The 16,010-nt window shown below is 32.4% G+C and overlaps 1 protein-coding gene across 2 annotated transcripts; it reads left to right on the top strand.

Moving 5' to 3' along the window:
• Window positions 1-7,539: 7,539 nt before the first annotated feature.
• LOC145636256 (glyoxysomal processing protease, glyoxysomal-like) lies at window positions 7,540-15,838 on the top strand. Of its 2 annotated transcripts, XM_081687766.1 has the most exons (14): window positions 7,540-7,726; window positions 7,814-7,860; window positions 7,974-8,124; window positions 8,208-8,255; window positions 8,338-8,403; window positions 9,110-9,253; window positions 10,517-10,624; window positions 10,722-10,825; window positions 11,707-11,801; window positions 11,881-11,972; window positions 12,044-12,761; window positions 13,536-13,734; window positions 14,379-14,470; window positions 15,052-15,838. In XM_081687766.1, the coding sequence occupies exons 1-14, from the start codon at window positions 7,661-7,663 to the stop codon at window positions 15,315-15,317; spliced, it is 2,196 nt and encodes a 731-aa protein (XP_081543892.1). In that variant the 5' UTR covers window positions 7,540-7,660; the 3' UTR covers window positions 15,318-15,838. The 2 variants fall into 2 exon arrangements, with proteins under 2 accessions (XP_081543892.1, XP_081543893.1); XM_081687767.1 differs by lacking the exons at window positions 7,540-7,726; window positions 7,814-7,860 and having other exon boundaries at window positions 8,056-8,124; window positions 8,348-8,403.
• The last annotated feature ends 172 nt before the right edge of the window (window positions 15,839-16,010 follow it).

The following is a 16,010-nucleotide window of genomic DNA, read 5'->3' as shown; positions in this document are numbered from 1 at the left end:
TTTGCTGCTTCTCTTCCTTGTGTCGTTGAAGAGGAGGAGTTTTATAGAAAAATATTCAGGATTTGCAGACCTTACTATTTTCCTTTTTTTTTCTCTTTTAATTATTTTACAATAATAATTCGGAGTATTTATTTATTTATTTTTAACGAAACTTCTTTTTTTTAAAGAAGGGCTTGAAACGCAGCGTTTTGAGTTGGCTGGGGTGGTATATGAGTGAAACGGTGAGTTTTGATGAATGGGGTTAATTATCTGAAGCCACGTGGTTTACAGGAGGGTGGCGTTAAATTACATGCGAATGAAAATAAGGACGTGTGTGTATTTTTATATTTTCTTCCGGCAATTTTATTTATTTACCTCCCGCCGTTAGACTGTTTTGAGTGTTTTTGGTTAAGTTTTTACTCAAATAGTTGCTAATACAACTATTACAAGTACTAGTGTCCATTACTCCACTCGTCTCACAATAGTAGCTAATATATGAGTAACTTTTTATGGAGCAACTTTCTTATTTATAAAACGTTGTCAAGTGTATGATTTTATATCCTCTTACTACATCTTCGTTGACTAGATAATTTGTGTCTTGTATAATCTCTCATGTCCTGGTGTACAGTACATTACAACTTCGCCTGGTAGACTGGTACAATATTCATGAAGATGAGCACTAACTTCGTCACTTAATAGTTGTATAAATGTTTGACTAACATTTTTTTATAAAAAAATCGATTGTATAATAAAAATATTGTACATCTAATATAATTATATAAAGTTATCTTAAAATTATCAAAAGTTACTCTGTAATAAGTTTTAAGTTACCTTAACACAAGTAAAAGTTATTTATACTTCATTGATATAAGTTACCCAAAAATTTCTAAAAGTCGCCTTAATTTCAATATAAAAGTTACCTCAATGTACAATAATATTAGTTTACATCGGATGCATATACAAATTTTGAAAATGTTTTATGGTTGCAATGCACTAAATTGATCACAATAACGAAGTATATCTTAATAATATACTGATAAAATTATAAATATTAATATTTTAAAAGTACATATATTATTTGGACACTTCTAATAAGATTTCACTTCACTGTATATGTTTATTCTTTAATGAGCAAAGTTTATTCAATGAAGTATATGTTGAGTTCTGTCCCATGAGGTATGGAGTTCCATTGCATTAAATTGTTGAGTTCTCTAGGATTTTGATTATCATAATTTAATTTTTAAGGGTTTTAATAATATTTGAGAATGAAGGTGACTTGGATCCATATGGGTTTAGGGTTCGTCATCAAGTCTACGATCAAAATATCAGCGCAGATTGTGAATGTCTCTACTTGAAAAGATGTAAAGACATCGAAAATCACTGCTCGCGTCAAGTTTGAAGCAGTGGAGTGTGTGTTATGCCCAATATGCAAATTAGTTATGCTTTTGATTGTAAAAATTGTGTTAGTTTCTCTAGTTCTGTGGTTCCCAAATCCATATTAATATTGTAGATGTCGTATGACTATTTATTTTAATAAACTTAGGGGGCCTTTGGTTCGCAGAGTGGTATAGGTTTGGAATCAAGAATAGGGTTAAGGTGGTATCGGGTTGGAACTTGATACTTAATACTATGTGTTTGGTTCAATTCTGGAATGAAATATCATCCCCTTAATTTCATATATTTGATACCTAAGGGAATGGAATGAGTCAAACCCACCTTCCCCCCCCCCCCCCAAGGTTTCTAAACTCCATACCTCATGGGTTTGAGGTGTGGGTTTAAAAATCATATTTTTGACAACCAAACATATTGTATGGGTTTTGGTTATTCTAAACTCATACCTAATACCTATAATCCGCGAACCAAACGCCCCCTTAGTATTTTTTACAGACCAATAAACTTAGTTGGTTAGCAAAGTGATAAACTTGTTTTTGAGCGGATTTGAGATTTTTTTAAGGGTCTACAATTCCAAATATCTAAAAAAATAACTTGATCACATTCGATTTGAGAACCTAATTATTTTTTTAAAAAATCTAAAATATCTCATCTTTTTTATTAGATTGGATCAATGGCTGGTCAAATTGGATAAATTGGATCTCTTTTCGATCATAATCCCAAATGCAAAGCATTGCTACAAAATCATACAAAGTTAAAAGCATAGGTGGTTGGTTCAAGCTATTCATCAATCACGGCATGTAACTCTCACATGCAGAAAATAAAAACCATCTATATAATGTAACAAATATTTATTAATAAAATATAAAAAAAAATTAGATTAAACAAATATTGTTTAGAATCATACCTCGGAATTGATGAACGCGGTCGTCGAAGTAATTGACAAGTAAACCCTTTAAGAAAAATGTGCATCGCGATATTTTACTTTTTACTGAAATGTATGAAGATGAGTTTGTGAAGAATTAAAAACTGAAATCGATTCAAGAACAGAAATGGATCAGCAATCCGAGAGGAAAATGTAAAGTTTATAGAATCAATTTCATGTTTTGGTAACAGAGATCTTCTCTTGGAATTTTGAGAGAGAAAATGAAAATTTATGATGAGCAATTGAAAAGACAGGGATGATATTACCTAGGTTGGCTGAAGTAGAGTATTTATGTGAAAAAAATTAGGTTTTGGGGGTAATGGATTCAGACTTGTTTTAAGTCCACACAAGTAAAAGAGTTGAACACATTTGAGTTTAAGTTCGGCCCATGAAATACTGAATCAATAGGCCCATTATTGAATAATTAATCGTTTGAGATCAAACTTGTAAAAAATTAAACCATGTTGATTTAGTAAAGTTAAGCTTAAATTGCTATTAAGAAAAAAAAAATCTGATTAATATGCAAGCATGAAATTTAATACATGTATATTACGCGTTCTACATACTAATAGATTATGAAATAATAATTCAAGTTGGATGAAAATGACATACTCCGTATTATTTATTGTAATCATGTTTATGAATTACTCTTTTAATAATTTATCATGTATGGGAGAAATGAAATTATGTATACATGTTAATAAAATATAATGTGTTGTATTGGTATCAGAGCAACTTTGTAACATTGTTGATTTTGTGGATTTAAGAACCCAAGTTAATCACCTTGTAGGGGGGATTGTAGGGCTATACCAACAACTTTGACCAAATTTGTGGGCAATTTCCGTTCTTGAACTATATACCAACAACTTTACTAAAATATGTTGGCAGTTTTTCAAGCTCAACTTCACCGTCACAGTCCTCAAGTGGGGATGTATAATATATGCTTCTCATGATTGCTTTAAAGAGATGTAATGTCCTACCCATACCAATAAGATTTTTTTTTTTTTTAAAAAAAAAATCTCGCATGGAGTATATGAAGATACTCCACAATTATGTGTTGTTGGTTTGGAGCAGTCTTATTACGATGGGTGACATATGGGAAGTTTTTTCAGTAAGGTGTTATACGAACTTTTTTTTTCCGGTTAACAAGTACTTTTTAGTTACCATTTATAATTTTTGCAAATTTATGTCTTATATAATTTAATTTTATTGTAAACTACTACCCTTTTTTTTTTTAACTTTGTTTTGTGTTATACTAATACCATATGACCAATTTTTTTAAAATTTTCTACTGTGGGGCTTACATTCAACTATTTCAGTTATTTATGACTAAATTAAGCATAAATTGAAATTTGAAAATTTAATACAAATTTTATTAGAGTGTATATTGAGTGCTAAAAATGCACATTGAAATCGCAAATGAATTTAAGCATGTTCGAATTCTATAATTTAGCATGGATTTGAAAAACCTGGCCGTAAACTTATTATTATTATTATTATTATTATTATTATTATTATTATTAATAATAATAATAATAATAATAATAATAATAATAATAATAATAATAAAAAATTAATATATCCCCAATTCGAAACTCTAATATTAATTGCGTGTGACTTAGGAAAATTGATATGGCAAATGATTCTTGTTAGTTCTTCATTTAAATGTTTTCAATTCCTTAAAGTATGGCGAAAATATAATTGTTTGTGAGAAATTTAATGGTCATGAATCTACAATAAGGTTTTAATTATTGAAAATAAATTATTAAACTTTAAACTTTGGATAACCTAAAAAATTAAATTAGTTGTAATTTGAGGTTTAATATAGCAAACTTTAGCATTAATGTGTTTAAAATGAGGTTTAGTTGAATATAATGAGTGTAATTATTATTTTTTTTTTTAGGAAATGTAATTAAGGTTATTTAGATAGTTTGAAATTAATTAAATCATTGGATGTTGGCCGCATTGATTAAAATTTTGACAAAATATATCTTAAACTCAGTGGTAACAAAACAAAAACCTAGTGAGCGGTAATTTGACAATAACACAATTTCTTACTATATAGTTGTTGTACAAAACCACTCTCAATCAAGACCTATTTTAATCAAAGTAACAAGTTTATATAGGCAAGTAATAAGTTTGTATTCCACATGGAATAATGACTAACAAGACACTGAAATTAGGGAAACAGTTGCAAATTGCCTCAATCACAAAATTGAATTTTGTATTAAAATATAGGCGACAACTAAATTAGATTAAGGAAGTTAGCAAGAGAAACAAACACTAGAGGGATCGATGGGAATTGATACCAACCATCCATATATATTGAATCTATAAAAATAGGCAAAAGAAGAACACAATACACTTGAATTGGGTGATTGAACGAGAAACTACCTGTTCATATTACTGAACTGAACTGATTGGAGCTGAACTGAACTAAACTGAACCGAGCTGAAATAAATATTTTATAAGAGAGGGAAATTAGGAGCTGAACTGAACTGAATTGAGTTGATTGGAGCTGAACTGAACTGACATTAAAATGAAGTGAACATGCCCTAAATTGCCTTCTTTCAAAGCTACAAGACTAAGTAATTCCTAAACCAAATACCTAATAAGGGAAAATGACAAGTTCTCAAGAATAAGAGGTGGATTTCTAATAACTCAGCTATATATATATATATATATATATATATATATATATATATATATATATATATATATATATATATAAATTAGTTTAATTTCGAGAAAGCACGAAGCATAAATAATTGAGATTTCCCACATAATTACAATAACTTAGACATCCAAGCCACATCAATGAAATAAGAACCCATATCCAAGATAGAAATTCAATTTAATTGCACAAAAGAAGGTCAACAATCAAACTCCATATTTTAATACAAGATTGGTAGTAGAACTGTGGAAGTATAAGTTTAATGTGGTTACCAAAATACACATGCAATTAACCAACTCAAGAATAAGCAATGATAGATTAACCCAAATCTATATCTATATCTATATCTATACTCTATACTTCTATACTTAGTATTTAAAAAAGCAAACCAAAAAAGACATATGTCATAATTCTATTACACTTCTCTATCTTCTTCTTCAACTCAATGTGCCACATGTCGTTTTACATTTTTTATTTTTAATTATACAATTTTTCTTAACTCTTTCATTAAACACTTCATCTTCATCTCCCCTCTTTAATTCAACCTTTTTATTTTCTCTCTTTGATTTTAGTCCCTCCATCTTCTTTCTATTAAGTCTCATTTCAAATTAAAGTCCCAAATTTTTTTTTCTTTAATTATGTCTTCATTTACATATTACACTCATAATTATTTATTGGTATTTCCTTAATCATCTCTCAATGCAATTTTCTACGAACAAGCCGTGCATTGCACGGGCCAAAAGACTAGTTAGTATTTAAAAACACAAACCACAACTTTTTCAAATGACATGTGACATCATAAGTCACTCATTACCCCATATGCCACATGTCACCTCCCTTAATATTTATATTTAAGTCTTTATGTATTCTACAACTTGCAAATTCAATTAAGAAAGTGAAGTGTTTCATTTCCACCATAATAAAATAAAGTTTAATTAATTAGTACACAACTACACATTACATCTATTAAAAAAAAAACAAAAAACAAAAAAAAATAATTTTAAAAAAAAAACGCATTACATAAATATATGATTTATAATAAAAATTGTGTTTTCATCTCATAGACTTTAAATATAATCTTAAATTAATATGTCATTTTATATCCCACAATCTTTATGTATATATATCTAACTGAATTCCTTCATTTTCTTTCACAATTCTATCCTCACTTTTTTTTTGTTTTCCTTTTAAATTATAGAAATAAAGCATACCTACATATGAAAATAATTAATCCAAGAAACAACCCGTGCATTGAACGGGCCAAAAAGCTAGTTGAATATAAAAATGCCTCAGTTTATTCACTTGGGTCTTCATCCAACCCCTAGCTAGACTACTCTCAATCTATGGTGTATAACAAAGTGCTAATACTCCCTCCATTTTTTTTTTTTTAGTGTTACAGTTTGTTTTTTTTTCTTTTCACTATTCATAATTTCATATAATGGTTTCGACTTGATTTGTTTACTAATTAAATGAACAATAATATGTTGTTGTATAAACATTGTTGGATTCGTTATAATGTATATTTTAATAATATCAAAAAAATTTAATTCATTATAAGAAGTTATTATCAAATTCTATTCAATCACTTAAAACTCTATACCGTTATGTGTATAACTACTACGAAGTATATAACAAATCCTATATACATATAAAAATGTTTGTTCTCAAAAAAAAAAATATACATATAAAAATTTTTAGTTGATTCGATATACAATAGTTGATTATAAAAGTATGGAAAATTTGTCAATTACTACCGCAAGTTAATACTACTTTGTAAATTACTACCGCAAATTAAAAAAGTTGTGAATTACTATCGCAAATTTTTTTAAGATGTTGCGATTACTACCAAACCCCTATTAAACCCAACTATGACGTCATTATATCACTTTAACCCATGGTTAAAGCCCTTGACCATGACATCATTATATCCCTTTAACCCGTGTTTGACCATGGTTAAGGGCTTTAACCAGCCCCCCCCCCCCCAAAAAAAATGGTTTAGGGATATAATGACGTCATAGTTGGGTTTAATGGGGGTTTGGTAGTAATCGCAACATCATAAATTTTTTTGCGGTAGTAATTCACAACTTTTTTAATTTGCGGTAGTAATTTACAAAGTGGTATTAACTTGCGTTAGTAATTGACAAATTATCCTAAAAGTATTACCAGTATACAATAACGAATTTTATTCAATCACATAAAAACCTATTTTTTCGAAGTGTTACACTAAAATAAAATACGAAATACGGAGTAATTTACTCAAAAGTTAGAGCTGAATAGGCGAATATGCCCAAATATATAAAGTGGTGACTCGTTAGTTTTTTTTTTTTTTTTTTAAAAAGAAAAATACAAAAGTTAGGTAAATCTTCTCTTAAGACGTACCCCTTATCTAAAGAAATAAACTAAGAAAACAACCTCAAAGTTAGGTAAATCTTCTCTTAAGACGTACCCCTTATCTGCTACACAATTAGCTTCTCGATACAGCAAGAAGAAACAACCTCAAAGTGAGCCAACAACTGACTCGTTAGTTGTTACGGACCTTACGGTGTACTCGTATATGCACTTTCCTGGAAACAAAAGCACAAGCTTTAATTTAATCACCTGAAGAAATCAAACAGTTTTCCTGATTTATCCCTTATCAAAAAAACCTTCCAACAATTTCAATACCAAACTCATAAGCTGTAATTTTAATCATGGAACTCCCAGATATTGTCGAATTTGCTCGGAAATTTTCTGTTATGGTTAGAATCAATGGCCCTGTAAGCTCTCTCTCCTTTCTCTCTCATCAATTCTATGAATTTATTTATTTTTTGATAATTTTTGTGCTGAATTTCTCCCTTTTATAGGATCCAAAAGGTCTAAAGATGAGAAATCATGCATTTCATCAATACCAGTAAGTTCTAACCTTCAGAATTCTTGTTAAATTGTTGATTGTTATAGGTTTTTTGAAATCATAATTTTATCATTACAAAAATTAAAACTTTTGTTGATTATCATGTCATACAGTTCTGGGAAAACAACCCTTTCAGCTTCTGGGTTATTGTTGCCTCATAATCTTGTTGGCAATGAAATTCATGATAAGGGTGCTGTAATTGTTACTGTTGCATCAATTGTTGAGCCTTTTCTGTCACAAAATTCCAAATTCATCAATACCCAGGTTTAATTTCATTGCCCATATTGTAATTTTGTTGCTATGTTATTTTTTTTGATGCTTATACTGCTTATAATGATGTTATTTAGGGTACTCCTGAGTTGATTCCCGGCGCTCGGATCGATGTAATGGTTGAGGTAGTATAACTTATGATTGCGATATGGATTGAGTGCATAACTGTATTAGTTGTCCTCATTAATGTGTGCATTTTTTGTCTAGGTGAATGTAGGAATGGAGAACAAGGATGAAAATCCAAAGTGGTTTGGTGCCGAAGTTTTAAAACTGGTAGGATTTTGATTTTATGTGTGTTTGAGTTCATGCTTTTATGAATAGAATTGTTGTATTGTGACTTTCTTCTTGCTTATCAGCATATTTCTTTGAATTTAGATCTTTTTTGTGGCCAACTGGCCATGATGATACTAGATAGAAATATATAATTATATTTATATGATTACATGGAGTAGAAATATTTATATGATTACATGGAGTAGATTTATGGGTTATTGAGCAAAGAATTTGGTGATTTTGATTGTGTAGTTTTTTGAAATATTTAGTTTCATACCGATTATTGAAGTTATGTTATGCATGTGTGGGATTGTTCTATTGCAAATGTCTTATTTCTTGTGAATTTGTGATGTATTGTTTTGTACTTAGATCCCATTTTGTGGACATGATAATCTCATAAATAATTGGAGTACTATGATAGGCTATTAGATGAAGTATATGTTGCTTATTTTTTTAGAAATTTTATTACTCCGTATTTATTCAACCAATTCTTGATTAGAGCTATGTTTGTTCCAAATGTAATCATGTAATGTGCTCCTTGTCAGTTTCTTAGCTCATAATTCCCTTCACAAGCAGTGTATAAGATCAGGGTGAGAGCCTTATGTTTTTTTATTTGCTATTTTTATTGTCAGCTTCCTTGTCTTGAATAGTTCTCAGGGTTTTTTGATGGTAAATTCTTAGTACGATCTGCCATGAACCTCTGAAGGTGGATGTCCCTGCTGCTTCATCCGCTATTAAATCATTAATTGAAGCTTCTTCTGGATCATTGGAGCATGGTTGGGAAATTGGCTGGTCGTTGGCAGCTCATAAGGACAGCTCTCAAAAGTTTAAAGGTTCTATGCAAATTCAGGTTGGCTTAATAATCACGTTGTTGACAGTTTTTACGTTAGCTGATTATGACATGGAGCCTTTTAACTTTCTCTGATTTTGTATTTAAGGTGTATATTATATTTTATGAAAGTCAATCTGGTATAGAACTCATTTGTCCTTTCATTAAGGCCCTTTCTCTTCACCAACTATCTATTGAACTTAGATTAGTTTCGCTGAACATAAAATTATTAATCAATCAAAGCCTTAATCCCATAAGCGAGGACAAAATTATTAATATTGAAATTAAATTATTTTCGTTGAACTTAAATTATTTATACTAAGGTTATATTTATCTTCACTGATTGAAACTTATTTTTATTAATTGTCGATTATATTTTCTCTTTGAAGTTACTGATTAAAACTTGTTTTTATTGAACTTTACATATTCTTGCTGAACTTAACATATATTTACTGAATGGAATTTTTTTTTTTTTTTACTGAACATTAATTATTTGTACAGAATATTACTCCATATTAGTTTAAAGTGAAGAGAACAAGGCCTAACAATTTTGCAAAAACAGACATGGTTGCAGTTTTAATTGTGTAATTCTGTTGTCTGAATTTTTTTGCCTAGAATCCCTACAGATTATAGCTTTCAATTCTGTTTGAATAGATTACTTATTACTGATAAGTAATTATCGCCATCTATTGATGTTGTATCGATATTAACCACAAAATAAACTCTTTTTGGAGATAACTCATTACTACATGACATGGCAAAATATAAGTGCTATTCGTGGGAATTAATAGTATTTTCCATCTCGATGCAGTTACGTTGAAGAAGTACTTTTTAGAAACAGACTATCAGATATTATGTTAATGATACTGAAACATACTCAACTTTCTTCACCTTATCCTACTAGGAGCCAGTTGGTTGGTATCTAGACTTTCTGCTTCAGTTAGTGTTAAAACTTCTAACCTAGATAATATACCTAAATTTATGCATCATCTTCAAGTTGATACATATTATTTAATGTAAGAATTGTTTATCTCTTTGGTTGTGCAAGAATTGATTCCGGTCTGTCTTGGGAAAGATTTTAAGCTGTAATGACTGCTCTTAATCACTTTTTATCAATGTTATTATAGTATGAGGAAAATGCTTTTCTTTGGCTATTTTGCTACTATGTTGGAACTCTTGGAAGTATTCCCTAAACTCTGAAGTTTAGATATTTGCTTGGAATCAATGGCCTCTTCCTTTCTCTAGAGTCTAGATTAGTACTGAACCATAATTTTTTTTTTTCAGGAAAAGAATGGCATTACATCTTCAACTGAGAGACTGAGAAATGTGAATATGATGGCTCAGGTTGCTTCTAGAATTGTTTTTCTTCAAGTACCCTCATTACTTGATAAGGTGAAGTCTCAAAGTCCGACAATGCCTTCAATGTTGCTTTGTATGTTCAAATCACATTTGCATGGGATGACAAGGTGGTTTACCTTTTTTTTTTTAGGAACTGCCAGAGATCACCATGTCATATTCAAATAAGAGAGGAGATTTTCTAGTCTCAATGGGATCTCCCTTTGGAATACTCTCTCCATTGCATTTCTTTAATAGGTAGAATTTGACACTTTCTTTTTTGATTTTTGATGGTCTGAATTTGAGTTGCGTTTCTATCCTAGTCATTTTTGCTATCTAAGATTCTAAGAAGAGTATAGACTTTAGAGGATATACATTATCCACAAATCTTCTGCCGTTTGTTGCTTTTGCCATCCTCCTGCTAGGCATAGCATAGAGGCTGTTTCTAAGTTATTTTGAATTTTCATTTTAATGTGAGTACCCAATTCTTCAACTTTCACTTAGACCTTTCAACTATCTTCGAATCTTGAATCACTTACTCTTAGAAAAAAGATTGTGTACAAAGGGAAAGTGAATAGAAAGTTGAACGGCATATGCTTATAGACAGTCTTGAGATCTATATTTACAAATTAGCAAACAGATTAGTCGCAAATATTTATGTGTGTTAATGATGTATAAAACACATGAAATGCCATAATCTAGCACCCATTTCTAGAGCCTCCACGTGTTACACTTTGAGACACGCCTGTAACTAATGCCTGTGTCCAATTGACATTGCTATTCACTTTAATCTTAATACAGCCAGAAAAGTGGAGACTTGTGCTTTAGCTTAAGCTCTTTTGTGCATTTCTTATTAATCATTTGTCTCTGTATGTCTTCAAATTTGCTTGGCTCTACTTCACCAATTATTAGCTAGTGGTGGTCTACAGATTAGATTTTACAGGAATGACGGATTGTGGGGAAACACTTCTGGATTCTTGAAACTAATAGTCTACAACTGCATATTATCAAGAAAGAAGCTCTGTGTCCACCTTCACTACCCCCCCCCCCCCCCCCCCCAACCGCATTGTCTTTCATGTATTTATTTTTCACTATGTATTGGATTTCTAATTGTATACTTTATTTTCTGCATTGATCAGCATATCAGTGGGTTCAGTTTCCAACTGCTATGAGTGCTATCCATCTACGTCAAAGGATAGGTCATTGTTGATGGCTGATATTCGGTGTCTTCCTGGTTTGTTCCTCTCCTTTGGTGGTTATCTTTAGTCATTTATAGCTCTTAGGTACTAACTCAACTTCTATTTATATATTAGGTATGGAAGGGGGTCCAGTCTTCGGTCAGAATGGATGCCTGGTTGGTATACTGAACAGACCTTTACGACAAGCTGGGGGTGCTGAAATTCAGGTATTTCGACTCTGTCAATTAACTTTTAGTTCTCCTAGTGCTTGAGCTAAGGAGCCACCTTTGGATAACAGGTTATAATTCCGTGGAAAGCAATAGAAAGTGCTTGCAATGGCCTATTTCAGTTGATGCCTGAAAAGTCAGAGAGAACTCAACTTGCTGGCGACTTCTGTGGCGTAAGGACAGCTGCAATGAATTGCCTAAATTGTAGAGCTTCACCTAATTTAATTGAGAAGCAGCCTGTGAACCATTGCTCTGTACCATTGACAGTGGAGCATGCAATGTTTTCTGTTTGTCTTATTACCTTGAACAATGGAGTGTGGGCATCTGGCATTCTTCTTAACGAGCAAGGCTTGATACTCACAAACGCTCACTTACTTGAGCCATGGAGATTTGGCAGAACTCCTATACAGAGTGGCCTTGATGAGACAAGAATCAAAAATAAATTTTTTATGCTAGATGACTCCATGCCCCTAAGGCAGGCAGTGGAGCAGACAAGTGGAGTTGTCCAGTCAAGTTCTGTCCAACCTCTCAATTATCTGCGTAATAGCCATGGAATTTATCCAAATCACCAAGTTCATAGTGAAATAAGTGTCCGCGTAGATCTAATGGAATCATGGCTTTGGTGTAAAGCTAAAGTGCTATATATTTCTAAAGGGCCCTTAGACATCTCCTTGCTTCAGCTTGAATCTGTTCCAAAGCCGCTTAGCCCTATCTGTGCGGATCTTACTTGCCCTTCTCCAGGATCAAAGGCTTTTGTTATTGGACATGGATTGCTTGGGCCTCGATGTGGTAAGGATGTATACTGTTTCTTTGTCGGCACTGTGATGTACCTTAAAATCTGAATCCTTGATCTTGCTCCAAATGCATGATGTGTTTGAAGTTTGAACCATGATTTCCATTTTCTATAGGTTTCTCTCTTATCATTATGTGTGCTACCAACTACCTAGTGACTTGTTTTACCAAACAAAATATTATGCTTAATCAAATAGATAGATACCGAGTAGCTAACAATAGAAGCTAATTTTTTACTACTAAAATAACCAACAATTATTAGAACAGCTAAGTTGTGAGTCTTGCACTCTTGTGACAAAGAGTGCCAGGATTTTCCAGGTTTCTTCAGTGCCCTGTCATTTTATGTGAACAATTTCATTCCTGGGATAGTGAATTTGTAATTTCTTGTTTAATATTAGTAGAGTTTATATGCGTAATTTGCTTTTATCATTTAATCTGGAAGTGCCTTGTGGTTGATGACCTTATTTATATATTTTATTGAAGTGGGGCCAAGATGTTTATTATTATGTTTCTAAAGCCCTTTGTACCATTATTATAGCGATTACAGAATGTTACCGTGATTTCAAATCTATAGCTTATTATCTTTCAAAAAAAAAAAAAAAAAATCTATAGCTTATTATCTCATTTATGACTTGCACCCTTTGGTACAGTTCATTTGTTTTCTGTCTTGCATGTAAAGTAGTCTTCATTTTTAAATAATGCACTTCCCTCCTTATTTTTCTGTACTGCTCAGACTTTCATTTTATGCATGCTTCATAATTCTTTTTCCAGACCTGTTGCCAACTATCACAACTGGTGTGGTTGCTAAAGTTGTGAAGGCAAAAAAGCATGTACCCGACCAGTCCGCTTTGCGGAAAAGTCCTGCTGGAGAGATCCCGGTGATGCTGGAGACCACAGCTGCTGTGCATCCTGGTGGTAGTGGCGGTGCTGTAGTTGATTCATCTGGTCGCTTGATTGCCCTGGTGACAAGGTACTCCGTGTATGACACACATGATATTTCAAAGATGAATCTTGTTACTGAAAGCTCTGTTTTAATGATTAGAAGCCAAATGTTGAGTATCTGCTGTAGAGTGGTGGAATTTCTTAAATACTATTGTCTGGCATAAGTTCTAGGCATTGATGGCGAAATTAAATATAAAAGATGTGAAGCCTTTAATCCCCCCCTCCCCCCTTTTTTTCCCAAAAAAAAAAAAAAGAAAAAAAAGAAAAAAAGATGGATTCTGGCGAAGTAAAAAACGACTATATAAAAAGGCAGCTCCCTTTTATGTTTTTCTTCCACTTTTTAACCTGCTTGTTTTCTTTTACCCTGGACCTGCTAATTCCTGTAAAAATTATTCCTTTTATGAAGCTATTCAGCTATATACTCTATACTTACTCTGTTCTATTAAAAATGTGTGACCATGAGATTTTGTTACACCAAATAAATGGTGAAGATTTGTTTACAAGTGCTGAAATATTTGTCTGCTGCCAAAAAGTTCTATGTATTTTGAACTCTGTTGGGTTCAATTTTCCTGGACTTCACATAAAGTCCGAACACATGTTAATGCATTTTTTGCGGCAAATGCTTGATTTTATGGTATGGTGTCCCTGATGATCTTAAATATTTGCATACAGTAATGCTAAGCATGGAGGAGGAACAGTTATACCACACATGAATTTTAGCATACCATCTGCAGCTCTGGAACCAGTTTTTATATTCGCTAAAGGTAATTGTGCCTTACCATGTCACATACTCACATGTAGAAGTGTAGAATAGATGGCTAATCAATTCTGTTGTCGATAAGGCATTCAATATGGAAACCTTCACTCTTGTGGTTAAAAGTAGTTTCAATGCTTCATTATATGACTTCTATAGTGGCAGTAGTGTTAACCCAGCACTCATAAGTCCTCTTTATGCACACTGAAAAAATGTATGGTTTTCTCAAACAAGTCTTCTCAGATTTTGTGGTATATCTCAACATTGGGCATCATTTTTTCTATTGCTATGGTTTACTTAAAAGGCTCTTCCCAGCTCCCCTGCATAATACACTAGTGACAGGTTTTTGCTGTAGTTTGTTGATGTATAGAAGTGTGCCTTTTAGAAATGGAGAGGAAACCCCCCCCCCCCCTTCCCCTCCCTCTATTCCTTCCCTATCATCTGCATGCAATTGAATATTTGAATTGACACCACAGCAATTCTGAATCAAGATAATTGAGCCGTAAGTGCTACAGAAAAACATTGCTGATAACTGAGCCTTTCTCCGCTGTCCATTCTAATAAATAATAATAGCTGCCTTTCTTTCCACAGACATGCAGAAGCTCTCAGTCCTTCAGCAACTGGATAGACCGAACAAGGATCTTACTTCAGTGTGGGCAATGATGCCATCCATTTCACCTGATCCAGATCCCTCCTTGCATAGTGCGGATGACTTACTCAGGAAAGATGAGGGAAAACAAAGCAAGGGCTCTCAATTTGCAAAATTTATTAATGAGAAAAAGAAGCTGTTGGGGAATTCACGTCATCTTAACACAATGCAAAACCTTTCTTGTGATACTTTCCCCAGCAAGTTATGACAGCTACTAAAGGCTCTTTGGATCCTACAAAAATGCCGAAGCTTTCTTAGGAGGATATTGCAAGACATTGACAAGAGGCTATTCAATGGCTTATTTTCCTGACATGGGCGAACCAGAGTTAGGGAAGTGTGAGCTTTGTGATGTGTTGACACATTTAATCGTATATGGATGCCTATCAACCAAGATAATCACATGCTTTCTTGACTCTGGTTCGCCCATAGTGTAAGGACAATTTCCTGTTGAATTTTTTTTGTCGATGCTTTGTAATTTGCTGTTAAAAAAATAGGGGGAAAAAAGAAAAAGAAATGCATACATATTTACCCTTGTTTTAACTGTTTTAAGCCATGTAAGCTTACTGATGACCTAGAGGAGGGATGTTCTATCTTGTCAAAATGCCTTGTAAATTTGTTGCTTGTAATTGAATTGATAGCTAAGGCATTTCTATCAAAGATTTCAATTGTGATGTAATTATGATTCATGTATAGTTTCTGGTATGGATCATTTCTTACAAGTTACACAAAGCAGACAGTAATTCAATGCTCTGCTTGGAGCTTATTGTGTATATACAGATTGTTACATTGTTATAGGCATGGATTTGCAGCAATGTAGAGGGAAGCGAATTGCCACCTGATCCTATTTTCCAACTTGAAACCAGAGTAGCAAGCTTGATGCTTTCTCGCCGTAACTGTGGTT

The sequence above is a fragment of the Chenopodium album genome, chromosome 6, assembly GCF_948465745.1.
Source record: "Chenopodium album chromosome 6, dcCheAlbu1.1, whole genome shotgun sequence".
NCBI classification, from domain to species: Eukaryota; Viridiplantae; Streptophyta; class Magnoliopsida; order Caryophyllales; family Amaranthaceae; genus Chenopodium; species Chenopodium album.
The sequence above is the reverse complement of the archived record's forward strand: the minus strand, read 5'-3'. Positions and strand labels throughout refer to the sequence as shown.

Coding starts and splice junctions, on each gene's coding strand:
- LOC145636256 (XM_081687766.1), top strand. CDS start 7,661: ATGGAACTCCCAGATATTGTCGAATTTGCTCGGAAATTTTCTGTTATG. Junction 8,125..8,207: donor CCAAATTCATCAATACCCAG/GTTTAATTTCAT, acceptor GATGTTATTTAG/GGTACTCCTGAGTTGATTCC. Junction 12,762..13,535: donor ATTGCTTGGGCCTCGATGTG/GTAAGGATGTAT, acceptor TTCTTTTTCCAG/ACCTGTTGCCAACTATCACA.